At 40.7% G+C, this 20,063-nt stretch overlaps 1 protein-coding gene across 4 annotated transcripts in view; it reads right to left on the bottom strand.

The window, feature by feature from the left end:
• Nucleotides 1-315: 315 nt before the first annotated feature.
• The window catches only part of AFF3 (ALF transcription elongation factor 3), a 507,786-nt gene continuing 488,038 nt past the window's right edge, over nt 316-20,063 (bottom strand). For 3 of the 4 annotated variants that reach the window (XM_036879973.2, XM_057496944.1, XM_036879976.2), the window contains 5 exons: nt 16,122-16,193; nt 14,478-14,571; nt 12,635-12,684; nt 12,279-12,502; nt 316-9,977 (listed from right to left, as the gene is read on the bottom strand). In XM_036879973.2, the coding sequence (XP_036735868.2) occupies nt 9,856-9,977; nt 12,279-12,502; nt 12,635-12,684; nt 14,478-14,571; nt 16,122-16,193 (562 nt within the window). In that variant the 3' untranslated portion in view covers nt 316-9,855. The remainder of the gene's footprint in view (nt 9,978-12,278; nt 12,503-12,634; nt 12,685-14,477; nt 14,572-16,121; nt 16,194-20,063) is intronic. The other variant, XM_036879974.2, reaches the window with a different exon arrangement.

Raw genomic sequence — 20,063 nt, 5'->3', positions numbered from 1 at the left:
ATGGACAGTAACAAGTGTTGATGAGGATGTGGAGGAACTGGAATTCATACATTGCTGTATAAATGTATAACAGTGCTGCTTCTATGTAGAATAGTTCGGCAATTTCTCAAATAGTTAAATATAGAGTTACCCTTTGATCCAGCAATTCCACACCTAGGTATATAACTGAGAAAACTACAAACATGTAGTCACACAAAAACTTGTATTATGAATAATGGTTCTTAGCACCACTATTCACAATTGCCCCAAAGTGAAAACAACAGTGTCCATCAACTGATGAATAAACAAAATGTGATTATGTCCATACAATGGGATGTTATTCAGTCACAAAAAAGAATGAAGTACAGTACTGACGCATGATCCAACATGGGAGAACCTTGAAAACATTATGCTGAGTAAAAGACAAACACAAAAGGCCACCTGTTGTGTGACTCAGTTTATGTGAAACATCCAGAATAGGCAAATCCCATAGAGAAAGAAAGTAGACTAGTTGTTAGGGGCCAGGGGAAGGGGGAGTGGGGAGTGACTGCTAGTAAGTAGGGGGTTTCTTTCTGGTGTCATGAAAATGTTCTGTAATTAGATCATGGTGATGGTTGCAAAACCTTGTGAGCACACCGAAAAGTAATGAACTCTACATTTAAAAAGGATGAATTTTGTGATATATGAGTTACATCTCATTTTAAAAAAATACAATGACTCAACCTAAATATCCGTCAATAAGGGATGTTGAATAAACTATACCGTAATATGGAAATATTGTGCAGATGATTCAAACAATGAGGTAGCTCTTCATGTACTGATATTGAAGGATGCCCATGACTTACTATTAAATAAGAGTAAGTTTCAGAAGCCAGAATAGCATGTGCAATATGATCCTGTTGGTGTAAACACACACACACACACACACACACACACACACACACACACATAAAATTAAATGGATAGATAACACCCAACCAACAAGGGTGGGCCCCCTTTGGGTGGAATTGGATGGGAATCAATTCTCATTGATTCTTTTGTCTATTTGCCTATGTTTTTAATAAGACTGTACTCTTTCATTACTTGTTCAATTGAAAATAAATTTCAAAAAGGGGGAAAAGAAATATAGTGAATTAAAAATGGCTTAAGTTATCTGTAGCACTGAATATGTTCAATGTTTGTCTGCTGTTTGTGCTCAAACTATATCATGGTGTAATAGCTTCCACTTACGCATTACTCTATAGTAAACAAAGCTTGGACATATAAAAAAACAAAGAAATAAAAATCTCTCTCAGCAAGAATATTCCAGACTATCATTGGTTGTTTCACCTCTTTTTCACTCTAAAGTGACACTTAACATTTCCCACCAGGAGCATTCTCAAATTGGTGCTTTCTTTAAAATGCTCTTGTCCACTTTAGTAGTTCAGGTGCAATTTATATTTTTGTAGAGTCAATGACAGTCTGTGACTAGCTGACTATTAAAATACTGTAACACGTGAGAAAGGACATTTTCCTCAGAAGAAGTTCTAGGCTGAGACAGCAGGATGTTTTAGAGACAGAGTGGTGTTGATTTCAAGGTTTATTAAGACATTACAAAAGTAATTGTACTGATGCATTAATGTTACCCCCAAATACAACTAAATAAATAAAAAGTGCTTACTGTTACAAATCCTTAAGGCTCATTCTGTTACAGAACAGGAAGATGTTTCCCCATTCTAGAAATTGTGCTGTGTGGGTTTCATGTGATTTATAGACACAGCAAAATCTCCAAACAGTAAAACAAATGGTCAATGAGTCCATCATCTTTGCACATGTAAATTTAAGCTCAGACAAAATAAAAGTTCCCCCTAGACAAGTCCTTAATATCAGATACATCTACACTCCTTTCCAGTATCTTGCCAAAATTATTCACTATTGAATTATTCACGTTCTGAATGTGGAATTTGATTTGCAATATGAGAAACAGAGCTGGTGGGAACAACTTTTTTTCTTATATGATGGAGACAAAGAAAGGGGATTTAACCTTTTCACTTCCTTTTGCAGATCTGAGTAACCACAAAAGTGAAGCACTTTGGGCTCCAGGCATGCAGACAACTTAGAAGCAGCCTGGGAGACCAGAGCCTCTGTAAGATAAAGATGCCTGGGGTACTTAGAGAGAATCCACTGGAATTTAACTGGGAAAAGTATTCATGAATTTTGAGAAGAAAAGCTGGAAGAAGTGGCCTGTATAAAGCCACTGGATTTTATCAATTGCTTGGGTCAAGATTTAAAAAATACACTTAGAGAGAGACACAGATAAGAGCACGCGGTTTCATTAGTTAGTAGTGTTTGCAAGGTTGATGCTTAACAGACCAGTATGGATGACTACTTGGATTAAAAGAGTGGCTGTCGACACAGATTCTGGACTTTCTGCATAACCACCTCCAAATGTTCTAACTAAAAGCCCAAAGTGAATTATCACACAGCAAAAAATGAACTTAAGCTATTTTAATACTGAACTAGACAAAAAATGACAATGGCATTGGACCTTATAAATACAGCACTTTAATCAATGCTACAACATGTACATTTTTACAGCATAAATTACTGGGTGGAACTGTCCTGTTTAAGACCCTCTTCAATTCTTGAAATGATCCTGCAGCCAAATCCTGGAAGAGGAGAGGATGAAGGCCCTATAGTTTGGTTTTGTGGCTGCTAAAACTGGTTCACTGGAAAAGTCTGGCAGGAGATAAGCAAGTTCCCATGTGGCTAACAGCTTTCCCAAGACAGAGATGCAGATTTTGAAATGGTGTTTGATGTGACAGGTTGTACTGGAATATTGAATTAGAGTTGCCAGCTCCGTGAGTAAGTATCAAGAGGACGCAGCGTAAGAACGGTGGTGCCCGGCTCTGCTCCTGCTCGGACTGAGGCAGACTGCGTGGGGGTAAGTGGCTCTGCTGCTGCAGGAGTCTTTGTTCCCTGACATCCTGCCTGAGGAGAGATGGAATCAGAGCATCTAGCAAGTGTATCTACACCTCCTCATGCTAATAAACTTCACGTCACCCTGAATTCTTTACCAACATACACTGGATAAGGGGTAGTGCTTGTGTGGTGCTATCACTTTGGGCTGAAATCAGGCTGGACTTTTTGGGACTTTTAGCCGTTGCTCTTTTGCACTGAAGAAAAGCTAGGAAAGGGCTTTTCCAGTGAACATAAAAAGAGGGGGTCCTTTTGAATGTATATTTTGGTTAATCTCAAAGGACTGATTTAGACACACAAGGAAGCCCTGGGTCCAAACAATATAAATATTCAATAAAAGCTAAAAATTTCAATCCAACATTTAGGGCCTTGAGCTCGGTGATATTGAACATTTAGATTATTGGTCAGATTTCCTGTCTTTGTTGATTTTTCTCTCCCAGTACACTAAGGTTTAGCCTGCAATTAAGCCATCATGTTGAGGCAACCACCTAATCCACTAGAGAAAAAAAGAAAATCTATCCAGTAGCTCGAGAGGTTGCCTGTTTCCTGAAGCTCATGGACAGATCACCTTTCTCAGGGACCAACCTCCCAGAACAGCTGTCCTCTATCTCCCCAAACAACAAAAAATTACCATCAGAGGTAGCAGATCCACAGGAAATGGGGCTGCTGAGGGCCTCTGGCACTAGGAGGGTGTCTGAAACGGGGTGTCGAGAGGCAGGCTGTTTTCTCATTGGAGAAGGCCTACACCAGAAGCTTGGACCCAATATTCCTTCTTCCTCTTCCCTCTGGGTATCCCTGGTTTCTTAAGGCCCAAACTGAATGAGAAAGCAGAGGGTGAGACTGCACCACCCCCTGCGGGCAGTGGGCCAGCCTGCTGCTCCCTCTGCTCACCGGTCTCCTAGTGTTCTGCCTATGGGCGGGACAGTGTCACAGTGGTGAGCAAAGGCTGACGAGTCCCACAGAGATGCCTGTGGCTGCCTGGCTGTCATGCTCTTGGTCCTCTAGGACCTAGTCAGGGCTGGGACAAGGCACATCTCCCAAATCACACACCTTTTTCTGCATCTTGGTGCGTACTGATGGAGTGTATTTCCATTGCCTCTCTTCGGACAGTGATGTTTTGCTCCTGCTGGGTGTGATGACCGGGGATCTCAGAATGCTTGCTCCTGTCTCCAATCACTGTTCTTCTAAGAGGTCAAGGTACTAAAATCTGCCTTATAGAACTCAGAAGTGAAAAAATGCCAAAGCGAAAAAGTCAATCCAACTCACAGAGAAAGACATTTTGGTTCAAGTTGGTGGCCCTGGGAACTTCAGGGGATTAATAATTGGTTTGCAAAGTGCTCAAAGGAAAGTGTGAATATTGCTAGTTCCCCACACAAATAGGCCCCAGAGAGAGCTGATGATGCTAAGAAAGTGTTCATCATTAAAGGTCAGTGTGCTGTGTGCTTGGAATTTTTGACATCTCAATCATGTGGCCATATCAAAAGGCTTTGTGATCACTCTTTATGTAGGATGAAGGTAACAGAGGAGACTTAATATTCTTTGCAAAGTCATCGACCTTTGGCTACTGTCAGTAGAATTATGCTCAGTCAAGTAACGCGCCTCCCTCGGTGTGAAGTATTTCTCTTTGCTCATTTAGGTATCTAGAAATCAAGAGGTGATAAATGCTGGGGGACAAATCAATGTTGTTTTATGAAAAACTGGAAAGCGGATGAAGAACAATATGGCGACTAGAATACTGCAATTATTTTTATAACCAAACAGCACTGTTTGAAAATCCTAAACATTGGTACCACTTTACATCTTATTTGGATATAAATATTTTCTGATCAGCTTTTCCTATGTTAGAAAATGAGTAGAAAATGAATCTTTGATTCTGATTTTCAGGCCTTGTCATTACTTGCTGATGCTTAAAGACAGACGGAGTTCCTTGGGCTGACTTGAGATTAGTACCTTGAATTCATCCGTTAGACCAATGTGCTTAAAATTGGCTAGAAGAGGTGGATTATCAAATAACACAAAGTGATTTAATTCCCTGATGCCCATTATTGTAAGAGCTCTGAATCTCAGTCCCCTTGGAGCCAACCCGAATTCAGCCCCTGCTGCCTCGGAGTGCCAAGTAAGTAATAAAAACCAAAACCGTGGTCAGACGTAATTAGTTTGAACACAGTGTTATAATTTTCCTCATGCCAAGCTAACAAATAGACCCCTCTGATGACATACACAGAATGATTCAGTTTGATCCAAGAGAACACAGATCTCAAGACTGAACATTTTTGGGGTTGTCAGGAAGTTGAAATATCAAAAAATTGTGCTCTTCTGGGAATGGGGAAAACGAGGATATAAACTTTGGCTCCAAAGTGTTGGAAGTGCAGTTTATTGTGTTGGGTTTTCCCCCATCCATTAAAAAAACAGTCTTTCAAGACTCCAGTTCTCCAGTTGATCCAGGGTTGATTGAAAATATGTTACTTCTTTAAAACAGGATTCAGATAGGAACAGACTTCAGCTGAGTAGCAGGCAAAACTGCCTAAGAGAAACACAGTTCTTAAAAGACTGCTGGGCATTTCTTAGCCCAAACCACCTCTGAACGAATACAGAGCTCAGTGGCTCCTGGAGCAAGCAAAGCCAAGTGCCCTGCCCTGGCCATCTTTGGGATGAGGCGGTGTCCATGGTGACCGGAGCTCGGGTTCTGCTGTATGACAAGGTGACGCGAGTCTAAGGATGTGGACTGGGGAAGGCCAAGCAATCGTTTGCTTTTTGGTGCTGTTTCTGCTTCTTTGTTTAGGTTAATTTGAGGGGAAGGGGATGAAAAAGGTGGGAGAGAAAAGTAACAGTGAGGTTAAAAAAAAGAAACCTTCCTGCACATGAAGGGTATCAAGGCTGGCCACTGGCTTATCATTTCCATCTTGGTTAGTTCAAAATTCTCTTATTTTACTCAACCAAATATTGTGAACATTACTCCACCTTGTTGGTTTGAGTTGGAAAAATCCAGCACACACAAGTCAGGGAATTAACATGCCATTAACGAATGTTGAGTAAAATGGTCCCGGCGCTGCTGGTTGAACATCCGTCAGTGCGGGCATCAGTATGGACCCCGCAAGCTTCCTGTTCAGTGTTTCCTGGACACTGGGCTGTTTCTCCAACACGCATGTGCCAGGAAATGAGATGGACAAGTAGTAAACACACTTTTTCTCCCCATGAAAAATATCAGACTTCGTATAATCTGTGGGAGCCTCATTTAAAAAAAATCATGGAACAACAAGGTTGCTTCTAAAGAGATTATGAACTGGGGACTGGAATACTTATTTGAACATATTTTGATTCTGAAGTCTCCTTGTAAAAATATTCACAGAAATTGGTGGACACCTTTTTTTTTTACATACAACTCGATTTCTCTCATTTACAACATAAATCATTTAATGTAACATTTGCAACCTTAGAAAGGCAGACTTATTTAATCCAAGTCAGTTTATAAATTCCAATTTCACGTGGATTAAAAACTGCGGATAAATTAAGTCACAATAATATCCTGTACATGCATTAAGGCTGGTGACTGCTAAAGTCTCTTGGGTGTCTACAAACAGGAAATCACACACAGGTTACTGGGTCTGAAGAGGGTCTACATCATTAAAAAAATCTTGCTCTTTTTTTGGTGATACAGATTTCAACAGTAACTCTGGAAAACTGTGAAAAATGTTATTTAAAAATATATATGTATATACTACTGCACAGTTTCAAAGAAGTGATTCATAAATAATGTTGGCTGCACTGATTAATTTTATAACAATTACTTCACTTCCAAGGTGATGCAAACACGCAGTGACTTACACTCGATATTAGGCACTAGTAATATCCTTCAGGCGTACTACAGTTTATGTTAGCTGTATTGTACATATATATTTTTAAATGTATGCATTTATACAAACTGTGTATATTATGCATGGGATGTCAGAAATGTACACATCACTGTTATATAATATACACATCATTGTTTTATATACTAGGGTAAGTTTTAGTGCAGAAAGTCTCATTGCATTGTATTTCAAGTGTTCAATCTAGTACACAATCTGCTAACTCTTCAGATTAGTTTTCCAGTATATTCCTCTTTAGATAGTGGGTCCGAGTTTCCATTTGCAATTTGAACGATTCCGGAAATACCTGTTTTCACCAAACCTCTCTTTGCAGGCCCAATTCTGCATGTAAGTCTGATCTGTGTATGGTAGTAACAAACCCCAAATTTTGATCAGGAATATATTTAGGTTGCCCTCTTTCAAAGATAACTCTAACATTGTGATAAAGGATGGCATCCATTCAGGTCATGGAAGGATAAGGTCAGTGGAACTTGTGTTGAACTTCTGAGGAAATAATATGTCTTCAAGTAGAAAAAGTGATAATAGACATTATATGTTTAAATGAGAGAATCTAGAGGGACATACATGAAACTTTGAGCAGTGGTTGTCTGGACGATGGGACTTAATACTTTCTACTTGATACATTTCTGTATTGTTTCAATTTTTACAGTGAGCATGTATTAGCTTTGTAATGAGAAGACACAAGAAGGCTATTTCTACTTTGAACAAACCTGAATAAAAGGAACAAATTATAAATGACTTTCCCAAGCAGCAATCTGAAGATGGTTCCTTACTGAAATCACCTAGACCAACGCAAACAAAAACTGCTGCTCCAGCATATTCTGCTGATGAAATGAAAGACTGCAAGAGGAGGTACATGCTCAGGTCATTCCCCAAATGGCCTGTTGCAAGTTTTGTTGGGAAACACGGGCCACCAAAGTGCTGACAGAATGTGCCTGCCATCATCAGCCAGAGGCCACCTTCACATTTTAGGGGTTGCGTGGGTGAGCCCACCATGTGAATACCACAGCAGAGCCCGTGACTTTCAAGATGAGCAAGACCAGGTAAGGGGGGACACATGACAGACGGTGAGGGCCATCCTGTTATGTGAGAATCTGAGCGTTCTGTCAGAAGGCAGCAAGCTTATGTGGAACTAAGCCTCCATCCTTCAAAAAAAGTAATTCAAAGTTTCTAAAATTAGAACTCCACCAACTACGAGAGAAAGGGATGTGAGAAGCACCTCAGCTGGATACATGGACAACAGAAATACTGTTAGTATTTCCAGATGCTTCAAGGCCAAAGCCAAGTGCAAACTTCACAAACCTTTCCATGGCTCACTTTAAATTCATTTCAAATCACCAAAGTTGTTTAAACATTTGTGCAGTTTTGAATCAGTACTTAGAGCTAGGGAATTACAGCAATCTTATTTCCCACTTACAGATCAGATGACAAATAGTAACATTGCAACCAGACCAATAAGACCATCAATGAAAGCATCTATCAATACCTCTTATAAACAGTCTGTGCCGCCATCACCTTGAAAAATGGATCGCTTCACATACTGTATCACCTGTCTTTCTCGAACCATCCAGGTGCAATTTTATCAAGTGAGAGGCTTCAAGGGCATCATTTTTGTTTTTAAAGTGTGCAAGGTATATCAGATTTTTCAGATTTTTTTTTAACCAATATTTTTATACCCAAACATACTTAACAACAAGGCTAAATCTAGGGCATATAGACAAGAGACTATAAAAGAAATAAGTTTCAGACAAAAACTGTAAACAAGATGTTAAAAAACTAAAATGTAAACTTAATTTAAAAAAAAAAAAAAAAAGCAAGTGAAGAATCAAGGGGAGACGTAAACAAACCAGAGGCACAGGATGTAAGCATGATGCTCTGGTCGTGGCTCCCAAAGCGGGATGGCGATCATGGCAGGAAGAGCTCCCCCTGCGCAGCAAGCTGCCTGCTAATCAAAGCCTGAAAACCTAGTCCCGGATCACAATGCACTGAAGGCCTGAAGATGCATATTCTGCATGAAGAGTCAGAGGATTAGACAGTACCAGGACAGCAAATAGTTCTCAGCCTAATAAGTAACAGATATAGACTTCCAGGGAATGGACATTCTAGCTGATGTCCTAATTTGGCCAAGAAAATTGTAAGAAAGAGAAGGCTTGAAAAACATGGGCTGACAAACGCCACGAGGCTCTATAGCCACCACGTCAGAGTGGCAGGAAGGAGAAGCCCACGTGCTGGGTGGGCTGGCTGCGGCCTGTGCGGAAGAATGCAACTCTGAGCTCCCGATCACAGCTGTTGCCGTATTGATGTTGGACAGCTTTTCATCAGATCTCAGGGCTGCTTTCACTCTCCGCTGGAGGCAGGGCAGAGAGGCCTGTGGGAGCCGATGCATTTGCTCTAACGCATTTAGCTGATAATAAAAACCGGAGGGAGGGTAAGGGATTAGACGAAAGGAAGGTGTGTGGTAACATGCAACTAGGAAATGTCCAGCACAAAAATAACTGACTTATTTTCATTACTCAATTACCAATTGATACACAGAATCAAAAAATAATTGGGGAATAGTATATTAATACTGAAAGTAATCAATAGTAGAAGAACTAGGTTCATCTTAACTGGCAGTCAAGCTTTTGGTGTGCTGTATTGCACCTGGTTAACTAACCCATGAGATTTGGTTGAATGTTCTAAGAAGTCATGGTTTAGCTTTGAAATAGAAAGTGTGTGTGTGTGTGTGTGTGTGTGTGTGTGTGTGCACGTGTAAGTGTATTTTCTCTAATCAGAAACTTCTGATCACTTTGTCTAGCCTGGGATTATAGAAATTAGACAAAGAAAGTGTGTTCTAAAGAGCTGTGTACCTTACATCCATACACAGGCAGTTTTTAGACACCCACACATACAAACACACATGCCCTGGGAAAAGACCACTGTTGAATGCTGAGACTATATTCACCGCAGTTTGATAAATGCTGTGGCTGGGAATTTCAGTAGCACAGTGTCCAGAAACGTTGAGCCATCCATGGAGACGAGAGCCCAGTCCAGCTCCAGGGCAAGGTCTCTATGGCAGGTGGGCACTGTTCCGCAGCCAGTGCAGGCCCTGCTGCGAGTACTGGACCAGGTGCTCCATGCTGCTGTGCAGGGTGACGGGCCCCATGAGCAGATCCAGGTCATTGAAGAACTCTAGGGAACATAGACAGTCGTTAGAGTGCAATGCAAGCGAAGTGTGCTCCCCTGACAGACCTGAGGGGCTTACGAAAATATGCCATTCGTGGTCTCCATGTGAGTAAGCATTCGCTGTTCCATTATGTGATATTACCATTCAGGTGAACCGAATAAAACCCAAAGGTGGAGAATTCATCCTATATCCAAACAATCAACTCTATTGGCTATTTCTAATTCAAATGAGTGACATTTATTTAGCCAAATACTGAAGAAAGCATACTTCCTCAGACCGCATCGTCCTGGTGCGTAAGTGCCTCCCACCCTGGGCGTGGGTTTTGGACCTGTTATCCCTTCTACTGTCTGTGCCTGGCATGGACTGAACCCCTGGACTGAGTCTTCTTGGGGGAAATCAGAGGTGGGATCTGACACATCTCCACTGAGATTGCCTTCCAGTCCCTGGATATTCTCTGGCCCTTTCATTAAAGATTTATTATGTGCCATGTCTCATTATATCCAGTCTCAGTGCAGGAGACTGGAGGTAGGGGGGTCCACCAGGATGAATAACGTGAAGGCTCTGCTCGCTTAGTGGCTAATACAGACAAATACATTCACGCGGCTGCTACGCTGTCGTAACTGGATTGCTGAACAGCATTCTTTGGAAGTATGTGTCTGCGAGAGGTTTTTCAAAGGTGCTCATATACATGCTGAATGAAGTTCTCTCCGAGGAGGCCAGGGAGGGGTTAGAGAAGACTTCAAGTTCCAGATGGCTGCGAGGAGAGGAATCCAGAAGCAGAAGGGGGAGGAAGAGCAGGCAGAGGCAAGCAATGCCCACTTGCACTGGACACGTGTCACGGCGCCCTCTGGTGGCAGACAACCAGCGGGCAGCTGGCAGTGCCGTCTGGAGCCCGGCCCACTCAGTAAATTTTTGTTTTGTTTTGTCCACCTCTGACATCTCCCCTCTCCAGCTCAGTCACTCAGCTACAATTTGCTTTTCAAAGCCCTGTTCCTTGGTGAGCCTCTCCAGGGGGGTTCGGCCCCTGGCATTGACCTCCTTCGCGGTGCCATGAGATACCCAGGGTGTGCTACCTCTGGGCTACATGTTACGTATGATCTGGTTCTGTTATCCACTTCATGTACTCAGGCCCTGTCTGCTTATCTGTGCCATAAATTCCTCATCTCACTGTGGACAGCCTGGGCTTGTCCTCCGACACTTATGTGATCATGGGAGCAGAATTGGCATTTAATGGCTTGAAAGTGACTCAGATTTGCACGCTCACCTGTTGCTCAAGGAAAAGCAGTAATTGGCATGATCTTTGGGGAGAAAAGTGAACAATATATATCAGGATATATAATATGTATCTTAAAGGAATCTTTGCCTGCCAATGACAACTTTTTTCTTCTATAACTTCCCTTATGAAAGTAACTGAAATATTGGCGGTGATTTATATAAGGATACGTATCATAACATTTGTAATAGCAGAAAAAATTGGAATTAAACTAAATGTCGAAGAACAGGGGGATAGCTGGAGAAATCATACCTTATGATTGCACAACCACTATTATGACAGTATTACAGAACCGTCGTAATGGGAGCTTTAGCTAGTTAGTAACATGAGAAAATGCCTGATATGATGTTAAATTTAAAAAGGGTATGAAACAGTATATAAGCTATGATCTTTTTTGGTAAAACCATAACTATTTGGAGAAGACTAAAAGAAACCAGTGGAGTGTTGAAAGTAATTACTTTTTGGTGGTAAGATTACTGATGATTTTAAATGTTTTCCTCTATTGTTTTCTGTACTTTATAAATTTAGCCACAGTAAATATGCATTCCTTTTATAATCAGTAAAAATGAACAATATTTAAAGAGAAATAGAGCTTATTGCTACAAATAAAACCCTCTTCTCAGTTGTAAGCAGCTATCACGTAAGTGGCTAATAACATGCAAATTAATTATCATCAACTGTGTTCTAGGTAGTGAGCAGGTCTTAGGAATACTAAACTGAATAAAATGATATCCTTAACCTGAAGGTGCTCACTGCCTAGAGGGGAAAATGTGGATGTCTGTATCTCTGCGTCTATCGCTGTCATTTATCTTCATAGTGTCTCTATCTCTGTCATTCATCTTCCACGGTAAAGATATAGGCAGGTAAAGGCATGGAAGATGGAGAGAGGTCAGGACAAGTTTTACCCAGTAGCTGAAAGCTTCTGTTAGTCCTTCTTTGGTAAATGATGAAAACTTGCCCTATGATGCCCAGGGGTTGGGCTGCTTCCCTGAGCTGGGGTCAAACCATGCACATGCTCCCGAGGCGCACACACCTCTGTTCTCCTTGGCCAGGTTGTCTGCCATCTCCCAGTAGTCGTAGCTGTGAAGGATGCTATTGGTGATGCTGACGTGATTGGCTGCCATCTGGTGGATGCGCTGGGGGATGCTGACAATGGTTGAAGGGGACAGGGTGTTGGTGCTGGAGAGGCTCCCCTGAGACCCCACGGAGCTGGTGGGGGAGGGGTTGGGAGACATGGGGGATGGGGTTCCAGTGCTCCTGGAGCGGGAGAGCGTAGAGAAACAAGAGTGGTGAGGTCGGGCAATCCTTCAGGGCATGTAAGCAGAGTAGCACACTGCCTAACACCAAGTGTCTCATTTATCTACTTTACTTTGGAAAAAATGAACTTACTTTCCACTGGCACCCCATGGAGATGGGGCTTGGGCAGCTTTAGATGAATTCTGTAGGAAAATAAAAACATCACGAGTAAGTACCATCTGCTTAAGTGTAAACAGCCAACAGGAAGATGTTCTCAGGTGACCTGAGAGAAGTAATGGCAGACATTACAGAGAAAAATGCAGATTCATAGAAATTGGATCTGGGAAGTTACAATTATAGGCCCTCGGCTCCCTCTCTGGAAGCTAGCAAGGGGCAGCTGCACTGCCTGCTAGGCTCCACAGTGGCTAACATGAAGAGCGCACCCCATGGCCTGGGTTTCCATGCACCAAATTCTATGTACTAAATTAGATTGTAATTCTGAGGATCTGTTAAATCCTAAACCAGTATGCTTTTTAAAAATGTTAAATTAGCTTAACTTGTCTGAAAAGGAAAATGAGCAGGTCCCCCCATGCCCATCTACCACACTCTAGCACACCTTATATTTAATGTAGGACATACTGGCAGAAACTGTTGAGATACATTTCCATGCTTGGAAATATGTGAGACATCAGTGCTATTGTTTCAACTTGTGAAACTTGAAAGTATTTCTCTTAGAGGAAGTTGCTCTTGAATATTTCTAAAAGAATGGATCAAAATGCATTTCCTTAACAGATATATTCAAAAGTTCTCATTTATCTGAATACTAGGATTTAGGATGTTACGTTGCATGAGCCAGATGTTTGCATCAGGCACGTCAAACAAGTTTTGCCTTTAGCAAGGAAAGCTGGTAAATGTACAGATAGATTTTTCTCTCTGAGAGCCCAATGCATGCTTTCTTGGACATTAACTGCATGGGACTGTTAAGGAAAAATGGTCTTTAGGTCGTTGACACAGATTTTCCCTGCAGAGGTAAGAACCTCACAGCCTCAGCCTGAGTCCCAGAGACAAAGTGCTTCTTTTGGTTAAAAAGAACTTTATGAAGTTTTAGAGTCCAACTTTTTGAAAACTATTTATCTTGACCTCAGGTGCCTGAAGTAAAGGGGCAGGATGACTGTCAGTTTCTATCATCATGGCATGTGATGGTCACTGGGCCAAGACAGTTATCTTCTTGGCTTAGCACCTGGCTACTTGACGTGTGTGACCAGGAAGGAGACGGCACACTGGGTGTGGTCCACGGGAACCCCAGCACAGCCTGATCCTCGGAGATAACCTCTAAGTGGAGGCTGGGGATTAAAGGACCTAACCCGATGGTGTGTAGCTGACAAGGCTGGTGCAGGGAGAGGCGGTGTACTGTCTTGTTCATATAGAAAATGAGATCTCAAAGGAATGATTACTTCAGGCCCAGTTACTACGGTACATCAGGGAAGGTTCTCTTTTTTTCTCTTCTCCCAGTGAAGATGATTTCATTCCGAGACAGGTAAAAGTTAGCATAGTTTTCAGTGCTACCCCTGATATTTACACATTGCTATTGTCCTAGTGCCTCTGATTTCTAACAAGCCATTTCTTATCATTTAAGATAACACCTTTATTAAAAATTAAATTAGCTACTGGAGATAGCTAAGAGGAAAAAGCTCTAAATGAATGCAAGGAATTTATGTTAGCGATAAAAATGAATTTCCTAGAACACTTTCTCTTGGGACCATAAAAATACTTGGACACAAGGCAGGGGGATAAATGAGATGGGCTCTCAAGGTCATCCTCTGAGCCCTGAACACCACAGGTATGCCATAAAGGCGGATTATAAAATGAGTGTTTATATCAGAGGGCTCCTGTATTATCTCCAAAACAATGGACTCTACCAGGCTCCTCGAAAATGTCCTTGACAAGGAAAAAAACTGGATACAAGGAACAATGTCGTCCAAAAGCCAGACAGTACCTTGAAATAGTCGATAAGTGCTTTTGAATACTTTACAGCGTGGTCCCTTTTGAGTCGAAACATCCGCCAGTACAGGAGAGCCAGGCACCGGTAACTGCAGCAGAAAAAGAGACAAGGGCTGTGGCGACACGAGCGTGGTCTTTGCGAACAAGACTGAAAACATTTCTGTTGTTCTAAGGCACTACATATTTACAACATGGTGATTTATATATGTAATATTTCTATACATATATGTCTATAAGTGTCTGACCTTCCTTTTGTTCAATACATACACATAGTTCAAAATCTCAAGGAGCTGCTCCGTAAGCACATTTACTACTAGGTCATTTTGTATTAGCTTCATCGCTTCTTTGTTGGGGCCACGGGGCTGGCATGTTCTTCTTGCACCGCTAGAGGGCAGCCTCTCCCCACGAGAGGCGGGAGGCCGCCCAGCACAGAGCTTTCACTGCTGTCTGGGTGAGCTTCAGGGCAGAGCCGCCTACCTCACTCCCAATTCCCTCTTGACTCCCGGTCTTCCCGCCCCATCAGATTGCTGGAAGAATAGCCCTTCCACCTGTTTTTATTCCCTTCACTTTCAAACTGCTTTACCAGACTATCAGCAGTTCAAATAAAGTAAAAGAAATGAATGTGTTTTATAAACAAAAACCATGCTGAGAGTAGTTATTATTTTATATATTTATTATCTACACATTAGCATTCTTTTATATACTATTGATTAGTCATCGTTAATTTATTAATCCTAACATGAAATGTAAGTAAGGTTTGGCAAAAGCACAGAAAGCGTTTTCTGAGATACCCTCTTGTCCTTGGTGTTTTTCCCTCATGATCATTTACTAACTCAGGTCTTTGGCTGACACGCTAGAATAGCAACCTACCAGGTACAACTTAAGATGATGGGAGGACACAAAACTACCCGAGACCCTTTCTTCTGTGCATATTGCTGTTATTTATTACACTTGATTCTCTACCTTGCAGATCAGATTCTAGAGTGGAGTATGAACCTTCAGATAGCAAAACAATTTGGATCCCTGTCACAGGAGGAATCAGTAGAGAGGTGTCCTGTCATTTGGGGGAGTGAGATGAGGTGTCCCAAGGAAATGTAATGGGAAAAAATTACTATTATTATAATCACATAATCATTATCATATTAATCCTCATAGATACAGGAAAAAATCCATTACATGTTGGTTATTCTTTTAAAAGAAGTGCATAGTATTACAGGGTAATGACCTGCTTCTCAGTTTAATGTGTTAGAACTTTAATGCATCATCTTGATTCAGTCATACTAATGCCACATGTGAAGGGACAGATGAATTATTCTGATTGCATCTAATGGGTTAAACATAAGAGAAATTACATTTGGCACAACTGATATTCAATTGTTAGGTTCAAATTTTAAAATTTGACCTATCTGATTTTAAAACACACACACAAAAAATTATCCCTGTGTAATGGGCCTGTCAATTTCCAGTCACTGTAAATTCACCTGATGCCTGGTACAGCAGCAGCAGATGGTGTGGGCTCTCCGTGGCCACCACCAGACTGCGTTTGGGTTTGTATGTTAGAAGGCACCAGGCAAGGTGCCTTAGCCCCTGATGGTACACATGGCTGGGCAGGCTGTGTGAAGCTGATGGGCACACTCACCATAATGCGGCCAGCTGCTTGTCCTCCGGTGTGGCATTGGGGCCTGAGTGGGTTTTTAGTCTCATAGCATACCTAAGAAAAACAAAGAAAAGAGAGAAAAACCAAGGAAAAAAATTTAAAAAGGCTTTCTTACAACAGAACATCTTCTATGGTGGAAGTTCTGTCTGCTCAATACTTAGTTTTTCATAGAACTTGCCGATAATGCTCTCTTAAAAGCTAGCTGATGCTGCCCCATTGTCCCTAAGTGTTATATTACTAGGATGACTAGAACAAAACTATGTTTATGACTGTCCAGCTACTTTATGCTCTTTAACAATACAAGTTCAAATGCTATGGATTGTTCAGAGGGGTATTAGTTCAAGCATTACCCAAGAATATGGTGATACAACTATTTCCACAAATTTTGATTTATGGCCAAGTGGCTGGCAAGATGGAGGTAAAGTTCAATCATTCCAGACCAACCTCCAGAAAAATTTTCATTCTTTGTACTTAGATGAATGCTTGGATTTACCCCTCTTTCATTGCTATGGAACCCTTACTCTGATAGCAGTGTAAGTGTCCTGGGTGTATAACTAATGGCTTTTACGATCTTTTATGGTCTTCACTTAATGTCACTTATTTCTCTGAATCAGGGGGCCTATGACAATTCCTTCCTCCCAATTATATGCCAAGTTACTTGTAGACTCTGAGAAAGCTGAGGTAGTATGTGGGATGGACAGGGAGTCTTGGGTTCAAATCTCAGTTCAGTCACTTAGTAGTTTAAGGGCTTAGGCAATTAATGCCTTTAAGCCTCCTCTTCTTTACCTATAAAATAAGACTAATACTGCTTATCACATAGCATCATTGTAAGGACTAATAGAGATCATATTTTCAAAGCTCTTGGTGTAATAGGCTGGCTTATTGTAAATTGCTCAAGAAATGATACTTTAATTATACAATCTCTACAACTTGCAGATTTGTAGTGTTTCGAGTGTATCCACATAGTTTTATAGTGGTTGCTCTGGGTATTACAATTTACGTATGTGACTTACCACAGTTGACTGCTATCAATATTTTCTACTTTTGAGTGAAGTGTGGAAATTTTACTTCAATTTAGGTCCCTTTACTTTGCCCAGTTTATTTTATTTATTTATATTCAGTTATCATTGATATACAATCTTATGTTCAGATTTCACATGAACAACATTGTGGTTACTACATTCCCCCTATTATTAAGTCCCTACCATATACCCATTAAAGTCACTGTCCATTAGCATAGTAAGCTTCTCTGCGCTTTACTTCCCTGTGCCTCCCCTTTATTATGTGTGCTAATCATAATACCCCTTAATTCCCTTATTTCTTCCTTCCCACCCACCCTCCACAGTCCCTTTCCCTTTGGTAACTGTTAGTCCATTCTTGGGTTCTGTGAGTCTGCTGCTGTTTTGTTCCTTGAGTTTTCTTCTTTGCTCTTATACTCCACAGATGAATGAAATCATTTGGTACTTGTCTCTCTCTGCCTGGCTTATTTACTGAGCATAATACTCTCTAGCTCCATCCATGCTGTTGCAAATGGTAGGATTTGTTTACTTCTTATGGTTGAATAATATTCCATTGTGTATGTATACAATGTCTTCTTTTTCCATTCACCTACTGACAGACACTTAGGTTGCTTCCATTTCTTGGATATTGTAAATAGTGCTGCGATAAACATAGGGGTGCATATGTCTTTTTGAGACTGGAAAACTGCATTATTAGGGTAAATTCCTAGGAGTGGAATTCCTGGGTCAAATGGTATTTCTATTTTTAGTTTTTGAGGAACCTCCATACTGCTTTTCACAATGGTTGAACTAATTTACATTCCCACCAGCAGTGTAGGAGGGTTCCCCTTTCTCCACAACCTCACCAACAATTTGTTGTTGTTTGTCTTTTGGATGGTGGTGATCCTTACTGGTGTGTGGTGATATCTCATTGTGGTTTTAATTTGCATTTCTCTGATGATTAGTGATGTGGAGCATCTTTTCACAAACCTGTTGGCCATGTGAATTTCTTCTTTGGAGAAGTGTCTGTTCAGATCCTCTGCCCATTTTTTAATTGGATTATTTGCTTTTTATTTGTTGAGGTGCATGGGCTCTTTGTATATTTTGGATGCAACCCCTTATCAGATAATGTCATTTATGAGTATATTCTCCCATTCTGTAGGATTCCTTTTCTACTGATGGTGTCCTTCGCTTTACAGAAGCTTTTTAGTTTGATAAAGTTCCACTTGTTCATTTTTGCTTTTGTTTCCTTTGCCCATGGAGATACGTTCATGAAGAAGTTGTTCATGTTTATATTCAAGAGAGTTTTGCCTGTGTTTTCTTCTATGAGTTTTATGGTTTCATGACTTACATTCAGGTCTTTGATTCAGTTCAAGTTTACTTTTGTGCATGGAGTTAGACAGTAATCCAGTTTCATTCTCTTACATGTAGCTGTCCAGTTTTGCCAACACCAGCTGTTGAAGAGGATGTCATTTCCCCATTGTATGTCCATGGCTCCTTTATCATATATTAATTGGCCATATATGTGTGGGTTTATATCTGGGGTCTTTATTTTGTTCCACTGGTCTATGGGTCTGCTCTTGTGCCAGTACCAAATTGTCTTGATTACTGTGGCTTTGTAGTAGAGCTTCAAGTTGTGGAGTGTAATCCCCCCCACTTTACTCTTCCTTCTCAGAATTGCTTTGGCTATTTAGGGTCTTTTGTGGTTCCATATGAATTTTAGAACTATTTGTTCCAGTTTGTTAAAGAATGCTGTTGGTATTTTGATAGGGATTGTATTGAATCTGTAGATTGTTTTAGGCAGGATGGCCATCTTAACAATATTAATTCTTCCTACCTAAGAGCATGGGATGAATTTCCATTTATTAGTGTCCTCTTTAATTTCTCTTAAGAGTGTCTGTAGTTTTCAGGGTATAGTTCTTTCAGTTCCTTGGTTAGGTTTATTCCTAGGTATTTTATTCTTTTTCATGCTATTGTGAATGGAATTGTTTTCCTGATTTCTCTTTCTCCTAGTTCATAGTGTTTAGGAATGCAACAGATTTCTGTGTATTAATTTTGTATCCTGCAACTTTGCTGAATTCAGGTATTAGTTCTAGTAGTTTTGGAGTGGATTCTTTAGGGTTTTTTATGAATGGTGTCATGTTGTCTGCAAACAGTGACAGTTTAACTTTTTCCTAGCCAATCTGGATGCCTTTTATTTGTTTGTGTTGTCTGATTGCTGTGGCTAGGACCTCCAGTACTATGTTGAATAAAAGTGGTGAGAATGGACATTCTTGTCCTGTTCCAATCTTAGAGGAAAAGCTTTCAGCTTCACACTGTTAAGTATGATGTTGGCTATGGGTTTGTTGTATATTGCCTATATTATGTTGAGGTACTTGCTCTCTATACCCATTTTGCTGAGTTTTTATCATGAATGGATGTTGAATTTTATCAAATGCTTTTTAGATGATCATGTGATTTTTGTCCTTTTTATTGATGTAGAGAATGATGTTGATGGATTTTTGAATGTTGTACCATCCTTGCATCCCTGAGATGAATCCCACTTGATCATAGTGTATGATCCTCTTGATGTATTTTTGAATTCGGTTTGCTAATATTTTGTTGACTATTTTTGCATCTGTGTTCATCAGGGATATTGGTCTGTAATTTTTTTTTTGTGGTGTCTTTGCCTGGTTTTGGTATTTGAGTGATGCTGGCTTCAGAGAATGAGTTTGGAAGTATTCCCTTCTCTTCTACTTTTTGGAGAACTTTAAGGAGGATGGGTATTAGGTCTTTTCTAAATGTCTGATAAAATTCTGCAGTCAAGCTGTCAGGTCTGCAGATTTTGTTCTTGGGTAGTTTTTTTATTACAAACTCCATTTCATTGGTGGTAATTGGTCTGTTCAGATTTTCTTTCTTCCTTGGTCAGTCTTGGAAGGTTGTATTT

This window comes from Manis pentadactyla, chromosome 2, assembly GCF_030020395.1.
Source record: "Manis pentadactyla isolate mManPen7 chromosome 2, mManPen7.hap1, whole genome shotgun sequence".
Classification (NCBI taxonomy): Eukaryota; Metazoa; Chordata; class Mammalia; order Pholidota; family Manidae; genus Manis; species Manis pentadactyla.
The sequence above is the reverse complement of the archived record's forward strand: the minus strand, read 5'-3'. Positions and strand labels throughout refer to the sequence as shown.